The sequence below is a fragment of the Mirounga angustirostris genome, unplaced genomic scaffold (assembly GCF_029215605.1).
Source record: "Mirounga angustirostris isolate CCGP_5_RB_7025 unplaced genomic scaffold, mMirAng1.0.hap1 SCAF_11, whole genome shotgun sequence".
NCBI classification, from domain to species: domain Eukaryota; kingdom Metazoa; phylum Chordata; class Mammalia; order Carnivora; family Phocidae; genus Mirounga; species Mirounga angustirostris.
This window is the reverse complement of record NW_026991719.1, coordinates 40,749,522-40,770,225: the sequence shown is the minus strand read 5'-3', so window position 1 is coordinate 40,770,225 and position 20,704 is coordinate 40,749,522. Positions and strand designations below refer to the sequence as shown.

At 38.5% G+C, this 20,704-nt stretch overlaps 1 protein-coding gene across 15 annotated transcripts in view; it reads right to left on the bottom strand.

Moving 5' to 3' along the window:
- The window catches only part of JADE3 (jade family PHD finger 3), a 133,514-nt gene that overhangs the window by 29,246 nt on the left and 83,564 nt on the right, over nt 1–20,704 (bottom strand). For all 15 annotated transcript variants that reach the window (XM_064573980.1, XM_064573971.1, XM_064573975.1 and 12 more), the window contains one exon: nt 10,142–10,299. In XM_064573980.1, the coding sequence (XP_064430050.1) occupies nt 10,142–10,299 (158 nt within the window). The remainder of the gene's footprint in view (nt 1–10,141; nt 10,300–20,704) is intronic.

The window sequence follows — 20,704 nt, the reverse complement described above, 5'->3', positions numbered from 1 at the left end:
ACAAAGTTTATAATGATAATGATGACAATGATGTATGTCACTCATCTTTTCATATATATCTTGAATTGAATCTAAGGACTGAATCTGTGACAGTAAAAATATTATAGACTGAAACAGTAATACTAAAGGCAAGGAAACGCATGGGTAAAAGGTGAAGTTAATTCAAATCTCACAAGGAGAAAGTTTTATATTTATAATGATAGAGGGGAAGGTCTATGAGAATTAGTGAAAAATATTACTTTGGGATTTTTTTAAATGCAGCTTTAACATCTTCAAGCACCTATAACACTGCTACAACTGGAGGAAATTCCAGGATCATCCCTGGGTCATTTTCTTGTCTGGCCAATATAGCCTAGGTATACAGACATTCTTTTTTTTTTTTTTTTTTTAAAGATTTTATTTATTTATTTGAGAGAGAGAGAATGAGAGAGAGCACATGAGAGGGGGGAGGGTCAGAGGGAGAAGCAGACTCCCTGCAGAGCAGGGAGCCTGATGCGGGACTCGATCCAGGGACTCCGGGATCATGACCTGAGCCGAAGGCAGTCGCTTAACCAACTGAGCCACCCAGGCGCCCACAGACATTCTTTGAATGGTCACCAGACCAAGTGATCAAATCAGCAAAAGCTCACAAGCCCAGAGGTATGAGCAATTTTGATAGGATGAAGTTAAGTAAAACGCAGTTTTTAATTTGGATGCTTGAATGTAAATGAATGTCACTGTAACTTTCTGAGTGACCTACCTTTGGTAAAAGAACCCACAACTGTGCCTGCTTAGCTCCCTAGAAAAAAAGGCCTATCCCCCTGCTCCCCAGGGGAGGCCAGCTACTTGTGGCCCATGTGAACACTGCTGTGACACCCAGGAGGCAATCAAAGGAAGCTGGAACCACTCTAACCTGACCTATGGCCTCCTCCTGGATCTTATGCCCCACTGAGTCCGCAGTGTGTCTTTGGTTGATCTCAATATCTGGCAGGTAGAGACTGCTTCATTTCCTCATGATTGGATTAGGATCCTTTGTGAACAGCACAGAAATTGCACAAATATCATATCATTATGGATTTTTTAAAGGCTTGAAATAAATATCTTAAAAGTGACCTAAATAGGAAGCCCTTGTAATAGTATCTCTAGGAGTAGTTTCTCAAGTTTCCCCTTGTTAATCTTGCCACCCGGGCTGACTGCTTCTTTACAAAACTCCGTGCCTCATTTATGAAACAAAGGACAATTATAACCTCGGTGACGATTGCTATTTTCAATATCTCACATACTCTTCTACAATGTGACTCTGCTACTCTCTCATCAGGTGGTGAAGTCTATTTCTCCTCTTGAATCAGGGGAGGCTCGTGACTGTTTCCACCAAGAGACTACGGCAGAAGTGACGCTACGAGAAGTGCGAAGCTGGGTCATAAAAGGGAATACAGCTTTCACCTTGTTGGCTGGAGCACGTGCATGTGCCCAAGGCCTGCTAAAAGTCTACCTATGCTGAGACTTTTATGCTGTGAGGAAATCAGAACACATGGTGAAACCACGTACAGTTTACATCAGCCCAGCCCAGAGCCCAGGTGACAGACACATTAGTGCATAAGCCTTCGGGTGATTCTAGCCCCAGCCACTGAGTCACCCCCAAATTTCAAGTCTTTCTGGATGAGGCCCTAGATATCACAGAGCAGAGACAAGCCATCCCCACTCTGTCCCACAGAATGCATGACTATGATAACATGGTTGCTTGAAGCTGCGAAGTTGGGGGCGGTAGTAAATGGGAAAACCACTGAAGGGCTGTTTTAAACTTTAAGTAAGATGTGTGTATGAAAGTGCTCTGTACAAACTGAAAGCAAGAATGGAAGGCTGCTGCCACATGGAACGGAACAGGAAAGGAGCTGTGGGGAGGGTGGGCCAAGGAGAGCGGGGAGGTGAGGGAGGCATAAGGATGAAGTAGAGCAGTGGGGTGGGAGGCAGGCTTGGGCTCCCATTTATCATCAGGGCCATGCTTCCTTTGACTTACTATGTGGAATCTGAATACCTTTTGAAAGTAGGGCCAAGAAGATCTCCTTTAAGACTAATGATGTACTATATGTTGGCTAGTTGAATTTAAATAAAAAAATGACTGAATATGGGGTATGAGACAATGAAGAATCAAAGATGACTCTAAGAAATTTGGCCTTAAAGACTGAAAAGACAGTTACTGCAGGAAGAATGTATCTGCCATCAGTTAAACATGGGACTATAGTTTCAGAAGATCAATAGTTCAGTTGGGGATATTTGAAGTCTAAGATGTCTACTGGACATCCAAATAGAGATGCTGAATTGGTGGTTATATATTTGAGTCTGGAGTTTAGTGAACGAAGTGCTGCTCTCCGTAGTCCAGTTAGTTCAATGTTTACATTCCAAGGAGAAATAGGGGCCTGTCTGAATATCTAATTGTTCCCTCTTTCAGTATCATTAGTGATTGATGATACACTGTTAAGTGAAAAAAGCAAGTTATAGGACATTCCCACTTATTTATATATACACAGATATATGTGTGTATAAGCATATATACTATGCAGTTAATGTTTTGTATTCTGATTCATTTGTTTTTACAGTAATCAGTACTTCACCGATAATGTTAAAAAACATACACATACACACAGTAAATACATCAACCACTTTCCTGTCATACAAATTATAATGAACGCTTCCTTTCAACCAAACATGAAGCACCGTTTTCCTTCCATTGGAACCTTACTGCAACAGAAACTAATTTAAATCTACAAATGAAAACCTAAAACAACAACAACAACAAAGAATGATCTGAAGCTTGTTTATTATTGACTAGTGTAAAAAAATTATCCATAGTCTACCTAAAAACATAATGAAGTTAACCCCATCTTTATTTGTTGAACTTGCTTTCAAAATTCTTTGTGGTGGTCAACAGACTTAGGTAAACAGCTGTAACTTACAGGGCAAGCTGGCTCTGTAATTGTATCCCTCCCCTCATTCACCACACACACACACACACACACACACACCACACCCCCCCCCCCCCCACTATACTACACTGAAGAGACAAGACAACTGCAGAAAGGACAATGCAACAGAGAGAAAAAGCTGGTTTGAAAGCCGGAACAAAGATTCTGAAAGAATCTGCTTCACCTACTCCGTTGTGTCACTTTCCCCCGCTTTTCAATTGTTATAGCACCCAGGGATCAAGTCATTTAATTTATATACATCCAAAATTACTTCTGTAATTCCATTAGGAAATAAAATTCGTATGCATTTTGACAATCTTGTAGATTAGGTAATAAATAAAAAGCAAGTGTTCAGTTTATTAGTTTAGGCAAGTAACTAAAATACAAACATTAAAAAATATGACCATTGTGATAGATTGAAGATGGTCACAAATCCTCTGATCATCCTTCTGTCTACTTCCCTCCCCTTCAGTTTGGGAGCTCTGTGACTGCTCTACTAAAATATGGTGGAAATAATGCTGTGCCAACTTCTGACCCCGGCCTTGAGACTAGCAGCTTCCACTTGTTACCTCTTGGAATACTCACTCTCGGAGCCCAGAGCTGCTATGTAAGAAGTCAGATTATCCTGTTGAGAGATCATGTGGAAAGGTCCTAAGACTATATGGGAATCTGGGCAGTGCAGATCATGGATAGCATCAACTACACAGTTATAGTGGTGAATAATACCAGTAAGGTTCCTAAGGTTCCTGTGCTCATGTAGCTTTGCCTTTGTAACACCACTATCAAAGAGCAGCAGAGAAATGCTGTGTGTTCACCAAACTGTTTCCTTTCCATCTAGGCACACAACAAGACTGCATTCCCCAGCCTTACTTTGCAGCTAGGTGGGCCAAGTAAGTGAGTTCTGGCTAATGGAATATGGGTGGATAAACCACTTCAAATCCTAGCGCCCCCCCTCCCCCAATCTACCTCTATAACCCTCCATGCTGTCTTTTCTTTTCTTGCAGACTGGATTTAGAATTTTGCGGGGAGAGAAGGAAGTGGAAATGAACCTAGCCGATAGAGGAGCCACTTATAAAAAGAGCCTGAGTCCCTGAAGGACTACATGGGGCAGAGGTGATTCACATCACAACCCACACTGGATGGAGCTATGTGCAAGGAACAGAACCTTCATGGGGTTAAGATGCTGAGACTTTGGGGGATGTTTGTTATAGTAAATGGTTCACCTTGTCTAATATAAAGAAGGATTTGTAAATAGTTATTTCCCAATATTTTCATGTATGTTTTAACTTAAATAACTACAGTAGTCCCCCTTTACCTGTGGTTTCCCTTTCTGTGGTTTCAGTTACCCATGGTCAACCATGGACTGGAGGCAGATGATCCTCCTTCTGATGTATCACTTGGTCAACAGGAGCCTAATACTAGGTCACGGTGCCCATGCCACTCACCTCACTTTGTCTCATCACGTCCGCATTTTATCATCTTACATCATCACAAGAAGGGTGAATACAGCACAGTAAGAGATTTTGAGAGAGCACATTCACGTGACTAATACTGTTAAAATTGATACATTTTATTCGTAGTTATAATTGTTAATCTTTTATTGTACCTAGTTTATAAATTAAGCTTTATCACAGGTGTGTATGTATAAGAAAAAACAGTATACACAGAGGTTGGCACTATCCACAGTTCTGGGTGTCCACTAGGGGTCTTGGAACATATATTCCGTGGAATGGGCGGTGGGAGACTACTGTACTGTATTACATTAGATTCGGTCTTAAATTTCTCTAACAGATTGACATTTTAGAATATTTTCTCTAGAGAAGTGAGATTTCTACCAGTAGAAAAGAAAGAAACTAACCAATTAGGTTTTAATTTTACCAAAACTAATATGGAAGAGCCAATCCAAAATAATGTACTGGAGGATTTTGTTTACAAAATTACATTTTGTTTATATCCTATTGTGAACTGCTATAAGAGTCTTTATTAAAAATCTTTAGCATAGAACTAAGGAATGTCATCATGCTCTTGATTTACACTGATTTATGATTTTTAAAATTTGTAAGGCAGGGAGAATTTTTACAATTGAATAATTATTAACATTTCTTCTTTATATGAAAGTAATACATGATCCCTGAAGATACTAGTTTTAAATCTAAAAGCAATTATTGTGGGGTGCCTGGGTGGCTCAGTCGGTGAAGCGTCTGCCTTCGGCTCAGGTCATGATCCCGGGGTCCTGGGATCGAGTGCCGCCATCGGGCTCCATGCTCCACTGGAAGCCTGCTTCTCCCTCTCCCACTCCCCCTGCTTGTGTTCCTGCTCTCGCTATCTCTCTCTCTCTGTCAAATAAATAAATAAAATCTTTAAAAAAAATAAAAGCAATTATTGTAATGTCTCATTATAAAACATTTACATTTGTTTAGCTTTGGCAGTTATGTCAGAAGAAAACACTTTTATTTGTGGCTTTTGAGAATCAAGCTACTATCTTTTAATTTCAAAAACTGTTTAAATATTCTTTCAGTTGTGTAAATAACCAAACTGTGACAAAGCCCCTCCCTAACTTCTAGGAGTTTTATGATTTATGAAAATAACAACAATGAAGACATACAAAAAGAAACACTAACACAAAAAGTTATAAAATTAACCAATAAACAAGGAACACAAACAGTGTTCTGTCATACAGTGTGGGGGGAAAAAGAACATATTTGGACAGAGTGAAGTATAAGTAGAGAAATCAACATCTCAGTTCAAAGTAGGAAAAAATTCTTAAAAAGTCACCCTGGTAGATCTGTGAGAGAGAGGATTTAAAAAAATAAAACTGGGATTTCTTGGTGATTCAAGAACTATGTTTTCTTCCACAGCCGCCTGGCTTACAAGGGACTCATGGAACTGAGGTGGGTGGGGTTGGGGTTTAGTGTCTATCACTTTCAAAAAGGAAGCTGCTCAACAAATGAGCAGGGACACATGGATATCCACATGCAAAAGAATGAAGTTGACCCTAACACCTCACACCACATACAAAAGTTAACTCAAATGGATCCAAGACCCAAATGTAACAATTAAAACTATAAAATTCTTGGGAGAAAACAGGTGTAAAACATCAAGATCTTGGTTTAGGTAATGATTCCTTAGATATGACACCAAAAGGACAAGCAACCAAGGAAAAAAATAGATAAACTGGACCTCATCAAAATTAAAAACTTTTGTGCTTCCAAGGACACCACCAAGAAAGTGAAAAGACAACTCACAGAAGGAGAGAAAATATTTGTAAATCATATATCTGATAAGAGACTTGTATCCAGAATATGCAAGGAACTTTTAGAACTCAACAATAAAAAACAAATAGCCCAATTTTTAAAATGGAGAAAAGATCTGAATAATTTCTCCAAAGAAAAAAAAATATATAGGGGGTATACATGGATGTACTATATAAAAATGGGACATTCCAAAACTGCTGGTCAGGGGACTTTGTTGCCTTGTTCACCAACAGGTCAGATTTACAGCAGCTGAGGGCATCTATTCCAAAATGAATGTAATGGAACACAAATAAGTTAACTGCGATGATTCACTTTGGCTGTCTGAATGGTAGTGTTTCATAGGAAGAGAAAAAAAGTCACATAAAGGCTTCTTCTCTTTGTAGTAGAGTAGAAAAACTCTCTTTCAAAAAGAATATACAAATGGCTACTAAGCACATGAAGAAAAGATGCTCAAACATCATTAGCCATTAGGCAAATGCAAATTAAACTTACAGTGAGATATACTTCAGACCCACTAGGATGGCTATAATAAAAAAGACAGAGAGTAACAAGTGTTGGTGAAGACAGGGAGAAAAATGGAACCCTCATACATTGCTGGTAGGAATGTAAAATGATGCAGATACTCTGAGAAACAGTTTGACAGTTCCTCAAAATGTTAAAGATATAGCTACCATATGACTCAGTAAATCTACCCCTAGGTGTATATCCAAGAGAAATGAAAACATAAGTCTACTCAAAAACTTGTAGAAGAGGGGCGCCTGGGTGGCTCAGTTGGTTAAGCGTCTGCCTTCGGCTCAGGTCATGATCCCAGAGTCTTGGGATCAAGCCCCGCATCAGGCTCCCTGCTCAGAAGGGAGTCTGTTTCTCCTTTTTCTAAAATTTTTAAAAATTATTTATTTATTTATTCAATTTTATTATGTTATGTTAGTCACCATACAATACATCATTAGTTTTGATGTGGTGATCCACGATCCATTGTTTTCGTATAACACCCAGTGCTCCGTGCAGTACGTGCCCTCCTTAATACCCATCACTGGGCTAACCAATCCCCCCTTCCACCTCCCCTCTAAAACCCTGTTTGTTTCTCAGAGTCCATAGTCTCTCATGGTTTTTAAAGAGTATTTATTTATTTATTTATTTGAGAGGGAGCCTCTAACCCCGCTTGTGCTCTTGCTCCCTCTCAAATAAATAAATACTGTTTAAAAAAAAAAAAACAAACCTTGTACAAGAATGTTTACAGCAGCATTATTCATAATAGCTAAAACATGGAAACAACCCAAACATCTATCAACTGATTAACAAAATGTGGTCTTATCCATACAACGGAATATTATTTGGCCATAAAAAGTTAACAAAACACTGATACATACTACAACATGGATAAACCTTGAAAATATTATGCTGCATAAAAGAAGTCAGACTCAGAGGCCACACGTTGTACGAATCCACTTATATGAAATGTCCAGAATAGGCAAATTCACAGAGAAAGAAAGTAGATTAGTGGTTGTTATAGACTGAATTGTGTTCTCCCCAAATTTTTATACTGAAGCCCTAACTCCCAGTGTGACTACATTTGAAGATGGGGCCTATAAGGAGATAACAGAGGTTAAGTGAGGTCATAGAGTGGGGACCTAATCTGGTAGGGTTGGTGTCCTTATAAGAAGAGGAAGAGGCACCAGATCTCCATCTCTCTGTCTCTCTCTGTCTGTCTCTATCTCCCTATGTTCCCAGAGGAAAGGCCATGTGAGAACACAGTGAGAAGGTAGCTGTCTACAAGCCAGGAAGAGAGGCTTCACTGGACCCCAATCCTGATGGCAACTTGATCCCGGACTTCTAGCCTTCAGACTGTGAGAAAATAAATTTCAGTTTTTTAAGCCACCCAGTCTGTGGTATTTTGTTATGACAGCCTTAGCAGACTAATACAGTGATTGCCAGGAGCCAGGGGAAGGGGAAAATGAGTAACTGCTAACAGATGTAGGGTTTCTTTCTGGGGTAATGAAAATGTTCTGGATTTACATAGTGGTGGTAGCTGCATAAGTGTGAATATACTAAAAACCGTCATGCAATTTAAAAGGGTGAATTTTAGGGTATATGAATTCCTTCTTGATAAAAAAATTTGTATCAATTAGATGTCAATTTTAAAACTCTTAAAAAAAAAAGCAAGTTGCACATTTATAAAAGTCCATCCTGGTCATGTGACAAACTTGGAACCTGATTTGACTGAGGAACTTAGTGAAATCCCCCTACCTCCCATTTTCCTAGTTTGATTTACAAGTGTCACCTGTTAGTTGTAATGCATGTTTACTTACAATAAACTCATTCAATCACGTTCTTGAGAAAAGGAAAAAATCTTTTTACTTTTTGTATAGGAAAGGCAAGTGGTTAAAATAGAAGGTTTATTAGCCCTTCCTACTTACTGTTATTCCCTAACCTTCTTTGTTTTTATGCCCTTCCCTTCTTAGCCTCATTTTGTTTTTCTTATCTATAATATCGTTTGGTTCTTCATCAATTTTCTTTCCTAACATCCACTCACTTTCCTCTTTGCTTCCTTTGTCCTAGTTTCCTTACATCAGTAAGTGTGTACTGAAAACCTCCTGCTTGACAGTAGGGGCTCTGCTTTTAGGAAGCTTAGAGTCACATCTTGTCTTTCCTTCTTTTCTCTTCTAATCACACAGTATTGTGCCTTCATGTGCCCACTATCACATTTTCTTATGCATTTTCACTCCTCTATTTGTGATGATTGTTCATACATATATGAAGAGAGAGAGAGAGAGTCCCCAATGTTACTGCTATGGCATATAAAAATACTGACAAGAAGGGCATGAAAATGTCTGACTCTTGTGTTCATTCATGATGCTGTTCTGATTTTTAGGAGCTAGGAGATGGTGTTGATGATGATGGAGCTAGAGAGGCTGAGGAAGTGTATGGAGCAAGACTGTGGGAGCCTTCCTTAACAGCACAGACAGTCTCTGTGGGTGGACAGCCTGAGCTCGGGTTTCTAGAAGTGATCTGACAAGCATTTCTGGGACATGACTGGGACCTAAGAATCCAATGCTAGGGGCACAGAATTCAAGGACGTGATCTTTGCCCTTTAAGAAGGTAACATGTACTAGAAAAAGACAGATGTACAATGAGGTATTTCTCATAGTAAGCAGCAGGTCCCACCAGTCCCCTTATCTGGTGCTATTCCTTCTATTCCTCTCTTCCCTCACTCAGACTTATACCAGGCATTTTATTTCATGCCAGCCTTGGTGCAAAGAACTGGGAACATAAAGACCAGTAAGGAAAATTGGCTTCCAAACCAGGCATTACTCTTGAGGAGCTGAACTTACTACTTTGTCTGGCAGAAAAGTCCTCTCCCCTTTCCACAAACCCAAGTCCTCTCCTACTTAAACTTTCTTCTCATGTCTTTGTAAATGAAGGTTATGTGGTTATAAGTCAACCTGATATTCTAGTCATCCCCTTTCATTTGGGTTTATGCATTTTACAAACTATATGTTTTGGCCCTCTATTTACAGATTCTATTACTCTGAGGCCCCTATTATAATGAAGCAGCTTCTCATGGGGTTATATATTAATAGGATTATTATGAGGCTATGTAATTAATGCTCTCTTTCTTCTACAAAGACTAGTGAATGCTACTGATCGTTGAGTCAGACTTGGAAATCCCACTCTCCAAAACCTTATCACAATTTCAGATTGGACTTCAAATAGTTTTACCCTGTGAATAGGCACATATTATAGCCCTAAATAAATGAGCTTGACTTTAACTACTGACCTACCCTAGCCTGGTATCATCTGCCACTGGTCTGAGTGAACGGGTGAACATGGTATGTGACTTTGTATTATGAATGTATAATTAGCCATGCAGTCTCTCCCAAACCAACACACAGATAACCATAAGGGCATTCATTCCCTAAGTCAAAGGTACAAGCATGCATATACCTGAGGGAAGGCTGTGGAACACTGTCTGGACTGGCTGGTACCTGGACTCCCTTTTCCCATTCTTCCTTCCATGTATCCGCAAAGAGGTAATAGCTGTCAGGATTAATGTGATAAGAATCTGGAAGTTTCATGGCACTGATGAGGTCCTTCCGGAATACCTGAGAAGACATTGTACACAAATTGAGAAGACCATCACTATGAAACTAACACCATTTAATGTACTTTTAAAAAGATTATCCTCACCCACTCTTCAGCAAGAGATATCTCTAACTTCCTAAATGGCCAGATCAACTTCTATTTGGAAAGGGTTTGAAGTACTGACAGTTTGTTCTGGATTTAATGAAGAGTAACTAAATCCTTCTTGAATTATTTTCTAGGGCTCCTTGAATTTAAATCAACAATACAGGTTACTCTAAAATAGTTTGTATAAAACAATCTGTAACTCTCTCAAATTAAGCAGTTTAAGTATCCTCTGATAACTTCTAATTATTTATTTAGGTATCACTTTATTTTTTATTTACTTAGAAATTATTGTAGTATCTTATTTTTTTTCTTCCTGAGATTTTGATAGGAATTACGGATTTTTGTTTTTTTTTGAGGGGGGAAGGGGAGAGGGAGAGAGAGAATCTTAAGCAGGCTCCATGCCCAGCGTGGGGCCTGATGCAGGGCTAGATCTCATGAACCTGAGTTCACCACTTGCACCGAAATCAAGAGTCAGATGCTTAACTGAGCCACCCAAGTGCCCCTACTTAGAAATTATTTTAGACATATGGAAAAGTTACAAAGATAGTACAGAGCTCCCTTTACCCTTCATATAGTTTCTTCTAATGTTAACATCTTACATAACCAGAGTATAATGACCTAAACCAAAAAATTAACATTGCTACAATACTATTAATTAATCTACAGACCTTATTAAAATGTTACTAATTTTCTGGTTAATATCCTTCCGTTCCAGAATTAAATCCAGGATCCCACATTGCAATTACTTGTCATGTCTCCTAGTATTCTCCAATTTGTGACAGTTTCTTTGTATTTGTCTTTCAAGACCTTGACACTTTTGAAGAGAACTGGTCATGTATTTTAGAGACTATCCCTACAATTTGGGTTTGTCTGATGTTTTCTCATGATTAAAATTTTACTCATTTTTGGCAAGAATACCACAGAAATGATGCTGTCTCCCTCTCATTCCATTATATCAGGGACATATAATGCCGATGTCCTATCAGTGGTGATGTTAAACTTGATCACTTGGTTAAGGTAGTGTCTTGCTGGTTTTCGCCACTGTTAGGTTACTGTATTTCCCTTTGTAATTAATAAACATCGCAGAAGAGATACTTTAAGATTATAAAAACATCCTGTTTCTCCTCAAACTGTCATGAGCTAATTTTAGCATCCACTGGCGGGTATCTTGCTTGCAAGAATTATTGCTGTGGTATCATAATGGTGATTTTCTATTTCCCTCAGTCCTTCTACATTTATTAATTGGAATTCCTCTGTAAGAAAGATCTGTCCCTTCTTCCCCCTTGTTTATTTATTCAATTATTTAGTTATATCATTAGACTTGTGGATATCTATTTTCTTCTTTGGGTTATAAGCCAGTATTATTTTTTTGTTGTTGTTGCTCAAATTGTTCCACCTTTGATCACTGGGAGCTCTTTTGTGTTGGCTCGCGCCTCTACTCTTTCAACACATCCCATCCTTTTTTGAGTATTTTCTTAATTTCCTACATCACGACATGCCCCAGGCATGTTTATATCCTCCGTTTATAAAAGCTATTGATTTTATATGTTAACTTCATATCCCACTACCTTACTGAATTCTTTTATTGCCTGAGTTAGTTTTATCATTGATTTTCCTGTGGTTTTCTAGATATATTATCATATCATCTGCAAAGAGAGTTTCACATCTTCTTTACTTAGTCTTAGGTATCTAATTGGTTTCTCTTGTTTAACTGTACTGGCAAATACTGTACTAATATTTGGAATAGTAATGGGGATAGTCGACAATATCTGCCTTCTTCCTGAAATTGGGGGAAATGATTCTAGTGTTCTTCATTAAGATCCTAGGTTGAAGACTATGGTAGATATATAGTATCTATGTTAAATTATCTTACAGTTCTCCTTTATTCTTGAATGTTTTTGAATGCCTGGGTACTGAGTTTTGTTAAAGGCTTCTTCAGTGTATATGAGAATAATTGTATAATTATTTTCCTTAGATATATTAATATGCTATATGATTATATATATATTTTTAAAGATTTTTTATTTATTTATTTGACAGAGAGAGACATAGTGAGAGAGGGAACATAAGCAGGGGCAGTGGGAGAGGGAGAAGCAGACTTCCCACTGAGCAGGGAGCCTGATGCGGGCTCGATCCCAGGACCCTGGGATCATGACCTGAGCTGAAGGCAGACGCTTAATGACTGAGCCACCCAGGCACCTTAAAGATTTTATTTATTTATTTGACAGAGAGAGACACAGTGAGAGAGGGAACACAAGCAGGGGGAGTGGGAGAGGGAGAAGCAGGCTTCTCGCGGAGGAGAGAGCCCGATGCGGGGCTCGATCCAGGGACTCCAGGATCATGACCCGAGCCGAAGGCAGTCGCTTAACCAACTGAGCCACCCAGGCGCCCTATATTGCATTTCTTAATACCAAAACAAAGTTGCATTTCTGGAATGAATGTCATTTGGTCATGATACATTTGTTAAATATGGTACTGTATTCAGTCTTCTAATATTTTATTTAGTATTTTTGTGTCATATTCATGAGTGATATTTATCTGAAGTTTCCTTTCTTTTTTTAAAATTGTCTTTGTCTTTTAGGTTTAGGTATCAGTGTTATGCATGCTTCATAAAAGGAATTAGAAAAAAATAAAAAGGAATTAGAACATTTTCATTCTGTTACAATGCTCTAGAATAACCTGAGAATTATTGGGACTATCCGGTCCCTAGGAAACCATCTGGACTTGGTGCTTTCACTGTGGGGTAGTTGCTTAATAATATTCTCTACTTCTTTAGAAATTGATCACTTTAAGCTTTCTACCTCTAATGGAGTCAATTTTGGTAATCTGTATTTCCATAGGAAGTTATCTATTTTATCCAGTTTATCAAATTTATTTCTGCAGAGGCTTGCAAAGTATAGCCAGTTCTACTTTGCACAGAAGCTTGGGATCAGAAAATGACAGTGCGTGTGGAAACTGTGAAAAGCAATCTTAATAACTAATGGGGAAAATTATGATTTTTCTATGACCTTTAAACATTTTTGTCAAAATATAGAAACTCTTATTGTTGGCTATAAGTGTATAAAAATGAAAAATATAATCGATATTTTAGTATACAGTAATTAAACATTAGAAACATTGAGAATTAAAGTACTTTTTATAAGAAAATTTATCAAGAGTAGGTGGAACAAAGCTTGCCTCCTTTTTCTTATCATATAATTTAAGACATGGAGCAAACAACTGAGATGGAATGTTTTAAACTTTCATTATTTTAAAAAATCTATTAATTTCAGTTTGTATTTCCCTTTTCACCCGAGTTGTTTAATAGGTTTTAAAATTTCCATAGGAAAGGACCTTTCTGTTTTTGTAATTTCTGATTTTACAGCATTGTGACCAGAGTATTGTTTATATGTCCATGTAATAATGGAAATCACTGTTTTCCTTGTGACTTAATAGTTGGTCATATTTTGTATGTGTATCATAGACATTTGAGAAGGTGCATTCTCTATTATCTCTAATATCAAAGTTTCAAGTTTGATGTATATTCATCATCTGTACCTTACTAAGCTGCTTAAGTTGTTTATAACTATCTCCTCACTTATTTTTTTGTTCACTTACTCCGTCTGATACTGAGAGAGGTATATGAAAGCCTCCTACAATTAGTGTGTTTCTACCTACGTCTCCTTGACTCTTCCATGGTTTTTGCTCCATGGAGGTGGTTGCTGTGTTATTCAGTGTATAGATATTCCTAAGTATTACATCTTCACGGTGAATTGTGGTGTTTAGCACTAGAAAGGCTTCTTTGTTTTGGGGGGCTTGATTGATTTCTACTTTGTCTGAGATCAGGCTCGCTCCTCCTCCTACCATTTTCCTGGTATACCTTTGTCCATCTCTATTTTTAGCCTTTCCGAATAGGTGTTTCAGGTATAGTGTATACAGCACATAGTTGCATCTTGTTTTGTGAGCCATAAAATTTCTTTTCTTTAATAGATGTTAAGCCCATTCATAGTAGTTATTGGCATGGCTCAGATATTTGGTCTCAACATTGTCACATTGATAATTATGTGTTAATTTCCTTATGCATCTGTCTCTATCAGATGTGTATTGTTTGCTTTTTTAATTACATTTTTTTGCATTTAAGAAGGTTTATAGTTGTAGTCTATTTGTTATCTTTGTACTCTGATCTTTAAAAATGTCCTCAGTTTCATTTTCTTTTTTAACCTATCTGGTTTATCAGTTTTTATTGTTCTCAGTGAGTTCCTCAGGGGTGAGGAGGATAGGAATGAAATGTCTATTGTGGCAGCCAAGAGGACCCCAGTGTGAGCCTTAACCCTACCCCTGGCAAGGGAGCCCCAGCTGTGTGAAAAGTCCAAAGGCCAGAGGTAGAGGATGATGATATGAATACAGAAACAACTTGGACTTGGAGAAACAAAGAGATTTCCCATAGTTCATTTTCTGCACTCTAAGCACAATTAGGCACTGACAATATTGGAACGAAGATCCATCTGAAGTTTGATGTACTGTTATCCTCTGGTTGAAAGGGTCCGTCGGTGACTAAGGGGCACGGAAATATGCTCACCAGCCTGCACACATGACTTAAATGGTTGTGGAAGCCTAAGCTTTGTGATTCTGCCCTTTTCAACAACAGAAAAAAGTATGTAAGAGGTCTTAAGCTAACTTGGCAATGATGTCAGATGAAGGCCCAGTTGAAGTCTAAGGAATGAGGGAACACACTTTCACATGAAAGTATACATACACCGGTATATACCTCATCTACTCATTTCTAATTCTGAAAAAAATCAACCATCCACTGGCAGGTGGAAAATAAACATGTCCACATTTCCGGAAGATCAAAGGAAAAATGCTATCAATCAAACATTTTAGCCTTTAATGCTAATAAAGGTTCTCTGAGGAGAAACACTGTTCAAATTTTATGTAACATGAAAGTAGAGGCACAGAGCGTGATCCAATAAGGCAATTCTCCATTGGTGCAGTTCTGTTTAAACTGACATTTCAGAGTATAGGACTGAACTATCACATAATCAAACGATGCCATTTAAATGAATAAAGACTCATTCCATTTGCTTCTTTGCAGGGACAGCTCTGCAAATGCCTGTTGCTTTCACTTAGGGAAGATTAAGAATTAATATGATCTGAGCAAAGTAGAGAAGGAAACCAACCTTAAACATGCTGGTGGCCAGGTGGCAACAAAATGACCTCCCTACCAAGAATCCTAGCCAATTAAAGTTAATTGGGTGCTGTGCAGGGAGAAAGCTGTCTACAGAAAAAAAAACCTGGTGGTTTATTACATAATGCTTTGTATAAGGGGTAAGAGAGATCCCAGTCATATCCATTTAACATGTTTTGCATAGAGCTCAGTGTTCTGGATGGCTAGGGGGAGAAACTCAATCACCCTTTTCCTGAACACTGGTCCATTTCTATAAAAGACTAGAGTGCCTTTAATGAGCCAGTGGTTAAGTAGTGGTGGCAATTTACAATTGTGCTAAATAAACTACTGTCTTTGGGAAAGAGAGTGCTATGGGAAATCCTACTTTAGATCTGGAAAGAATACTAGGACTAAGTATTTTCAACCTCCTAAAATATTTCATTGTTTTCCATGTGATACACTTCACAAAATAAATCAACTGATTGCAAACCATGCTTAGGGCTTAATAATGTCACACCATCTCATCATGTAGCTTAAGCCATGTCTTTATATTTGATATAACTGCTTATAAAAATCTGTTCTGTATAGTTTCCTAAGTAGCCTAGAAACATATTACAGTGGGTTGAACGGCAGCCCCCCCCCCCAAAAGATATGTCTACCTCCTAATTTCTGGAATCTATGAATGTTACCTGATTTGGAAAAGGGATCTTTGCAGATATAAATAATTTAAGGATTCTAAGGTGAAGAGATCATCCTAGAACATCTGGGTGGGTCCTAAATCCAATGACAAGTATCCTTACAAAAGAAAGGCAGAGAGAGATTTAAGACAGAAAAGGAGGAGGCAGTGTGACCATGGAGACAGACTGGAGTGACTCACTGATCCACAAGTCAATAAATGCTGACAGTCATCAGAACCTGGAAGTGGCAAAGGATGGAATCTCCCCTAAAGTCTTGGGAGGGAGCACAGCCTAGCCAATGTTGGACTTCTGGCCTCCAGAACTGTGAGAAAATAAATTCCGGTTGTTTTAAGCCAGCCAGTTTGTGGTAATTTGTTACAGCAGCCCTAGGAAACTAATACACATGTTTACCAAACAGAAGAGTAACTTGAAGACTCTAGACAAAGACATATAAAAGCAGAGGCCAGTGAAATCTGGCCCTTGTCCACAGCTTCAGAAATACCAAATCTCCAGGGAACAGACATTCTGTGAAGTCTGGGAAACCTCAGATGGCAGGAACACCAATCAATTCAGACCTATTTTTCTTAAAATGAAGAATGAAGGCTAGATCTAATGACTATTATAATTTTCCTTCCACCTTTAGAGAAAAACAGCAGACCTATATGATAAGCCTGATTTCAATTTTATAACATAGCCAGATTAAATAGCATCAAATCCAAGGTTTCTAGAGAAGCACTTTTACTCAAGGCAGAGCACAAGAGTCTGCTTTATCTTGCTGTAGAAACATCCCAAGCATGAGGCAGAACATAAAATGCTGAAGAAGGGATAGGAATGTAAGTTCAGTACTCAAGCAGATATCTGCAAAGTGATATGAAATATATTTACCAAACTGGTCTCATGAATCTGCTTTTCATAAGAAAAGGAATTTGGGTTTTTTTAAAAAAAGAATACAGGCAAACAAAATAGCGTTAATGTATCCTGGGTAGAGAGGTGTGAGTTCTATACACATACGGTGGCATACACATATGCACATATTTGTGTATTTTCATAAAGAAACAATAAAAGGATAAACCAAAAGCTTTTTTTAAAAAATGGCTACCTCTGGGAGTGGGGGAGAAAACAGTGAGGAGAGAAAGACAAAAGCTAGATCTCTCTGAATGTGTTTTGTGTCACAGTTAGATGTCTGAACCAGGCAAATGTCTTATACAGTCAAAAATGAAATTAAAAATCTTTAAAGAAAGGAATATGGGCCCAGGGACACACTACCCAAATTGGTCTACTGGTTTCACCAACCACTTTGGGACAAATTATTTAAATTCTGTGTCTCAGTTTACTCATCTGTAAAATGGGGATAACAACAACACCTCATAGAGGTTGTTTTAAGAATTAAATGGCTCAAGTCATGTAAAGGGCTTAGCATGGTATTAGGCTCATGGTAATTGCTAAATAAATTCTAGCTGTGGTTATTATTTTACCATCATCATCATCATAGTCTCAGCTTTACCTCTAAAAGCAGAAAGAAGTATACAGCTAAGTTCTCCTATCTATCTAGTCCATAAAAGTAATTACTGATGGGATAAAGGAGATGTGAGTTCATGGCTCAACTAAAACGTGCATGGTTTAGCTCCCAAAGATAGGATTCCCAAGCAAGAGGCCCATCAAAAACTCTAGCCAACTCTATAGGCCACAAGGTAGTGCAGAAACTTCACAAAATAAAACATGGCATTTGACGCTAAATTAAAGATTATGAATGAAGGCTCTAGATGTTGACATTGACCTAGGTAATGAAGTTGAGAAGTTTTACAAGTTCTTAATTGTGTGCCTATTTTATATGCACTGGTAGTTTCCCCAAAAGTTTCTGAAACAAAAAAGCTTTGTACTTACCAGATATCTGTTCATTTATGGTCAAAGAGGGGATTCACAGGCTAACATACAGCCCAGAAGCTATGCCAAGTCCAACAGTGCATGTACATCTTGGCCCCTCAGATGCATGCAGAAACAAAGGAGGCCTCACTATGAATCAATTAGAATATCAATGCTTAACCTGCCAGAGCCACAAAATGAAAATGTCCTTCATGGACAGCTCTGGCTTTTACTGCTTTCATTAACATCTCTCAGTGGGCAGTTTGTTAAAGCATAGCTAGTCTGAACATTTCTGTGACATTTTTTAGAGGAAAAGTCAAAACATTTACTTCCTGTATGACACAAAAGGGAAAACTGTCTGGTTCATGTGAATGTAGCAGAGAAACGGATTAGTTCTGATTCACAGTCACTTAAATATGAAACTATACATAAATGACCACAAACAGATGTGTCATCCCAACAGCACCAAAAAACAGCTGCAAATGTAGTAACTATATTCAATCAAAAGGAATTAACTGTAAGTGATTTTCTTAGAATTATACAATCTTAAGATGGAAAAAAAAAAAAAAAGATGTTCAGGTTACCTAAAAGAATCAACCACTTAAAGCAGAGAAAACCTAGCAAAGAATACAAACTTGTCCCACGTTAATTTCTCCAGAGGAGCAAAGCTTATTCAATTTCTAAGTTTAAAACTTTAAAGATCATGTAAATATTTTTTCACAGAAATATTTTTCAAATAGCTTAAAATAATTCTCAGTTTTCTTACAAAGAACAAACAGGACATTTTTGATGGCTTTGCGGTGACATCAACTGAAACATCAATTACCATAAAGCAATGTACTTTTGGGCAACTTAGGTAGGTTTGATTACCTCCCTTACCCACTACCCAACAGAGGTGGTGCATCCCGGTGATGGAGGAGGGGGAGCAATTGAGTCTGAGTTGGAGATCTGGGCAATTTTCACACAAGAGATGACATCTGAGGTTTACTTTGTAGGTTTTTCTCCCATCCCTCACTATCCCTTTTTTGTACAGTAAGTGTGCATTTGCAAGCTTGGTAGTTTTTATCTCCTGCAGGTCAGAAAACCAAATAATCAAGCATGTTAGAAATACAGGCTCTATTTCAGAGTATTGCAGTGTTCTCTTCCAAGTTAAAATATGTGAGCTTTGACTCTGTTGCTATGAAAGTCTTAGACATTATAAATGAGACTATGGAACTACAGATGATATGCCATCAATCCTTTTTTTTTTTTTTAAAGATTTTATTTATTCATAAGAGACAGAGAGAGAGAGAGGCAGAGGGAGAAGCAGGCTCCCTGCTGAGCAGGGAGCCCGATGCGGGACTTGATCCCAGGGCCCCGGGATCATGACCTGAGCCGAAGGCAGACGCTTAACCATCTGAGCCACCCAGGCGCCCGCCACCAATCCTTTAAGATAGGTTATGTTTTATAGACCAGTCGGACTAATGTATGTGAAAATATCCTGGCTTTTGAGAAAGAATAGAAGACTTTTTAATACATTCAAATTAGTCTAGTACTATGTGCTTTTTCTAGGGCAATGGCTTTTGAAAAACGTCTCTAAGAGTATGCGCCCTTTTGAGAATCACATGAAGGCACTAGCATACACATACATACAAACACACATTAAAAACATACCCTCAAAAGCCTGTATACAATTTGCAGAAACTACCAAAGCCCCTGAACCATACGTGGAATTCACACACCCCAAAAACTCTTCTCTAGAGGATAAATCAGGGGTAGGCATAAACAAGAATACCAATGAAGCACTAAACATCGAAGAAAATACGTACCTATTAATGCAGCTGATAAAGCCCCAGTGAAAACAATCATTTACACTGCATTTCAGTGACAAACTCCCATTACAAACAAAAGGTTTCAGTCAGAAAAAAAGAAACTCCCATCCTTACAAGAAGAAAAAGGCAAGATAGGGAGCAAATTAATGATTTTTTCATGAACCCTTTAGAGAAATGAGTCGTGGGACAAATGGCCAACTCAAGGAAGGATGAACACGCCTGCAGGGAGACACAAGGACAGGAGCTTTTGCTTACCTGGGGCAGAAGCCACAGCAGGAACATTTAACCCAGAACTTTTGACAAATTGCTGGGGGCAAAGTGAGGACAACCAAGAAAGAATGAAGTTCCTGAGGGCTATAGTAAGAGGGGGTTCCAACCCTCTTGTAAGCTTTTTCTCTAGAAACCCAACTAGGCTCTTATAGGGAAGATGGTGGAAAACCTGGAGAAGGCCCCCCCACTTCAAGTGGTGCTGTCTGAGTCCGTGGTGCTCTGTGTCCTGGCTCTCTTACTGAACAAACAAAAAGCTTCACCTGCATGGGAAGGCTATCAGGTGAGGGCACTGGTGTAATTTCACTAGTGCTGGGAAGAAGGGCAAAGCACCCAAGCTCAGCCTCCCTGTGTTACACAAGGGAAAAAAGCCTTAATCTAGAGGAGGGAGAACCTTAAGGACAGAGACTGAGCATACCAGAAGATACTGGCTACAGGCAGACAGGGGAATAGGAGGCAGGGACAAAAAAAAAGCCCTACCCCTAAAGTCCACTTCCCCATCTCACCCCCAGAAACAGAACCACCACACATCTCAAGGACTGAGAGTAATCAGAAG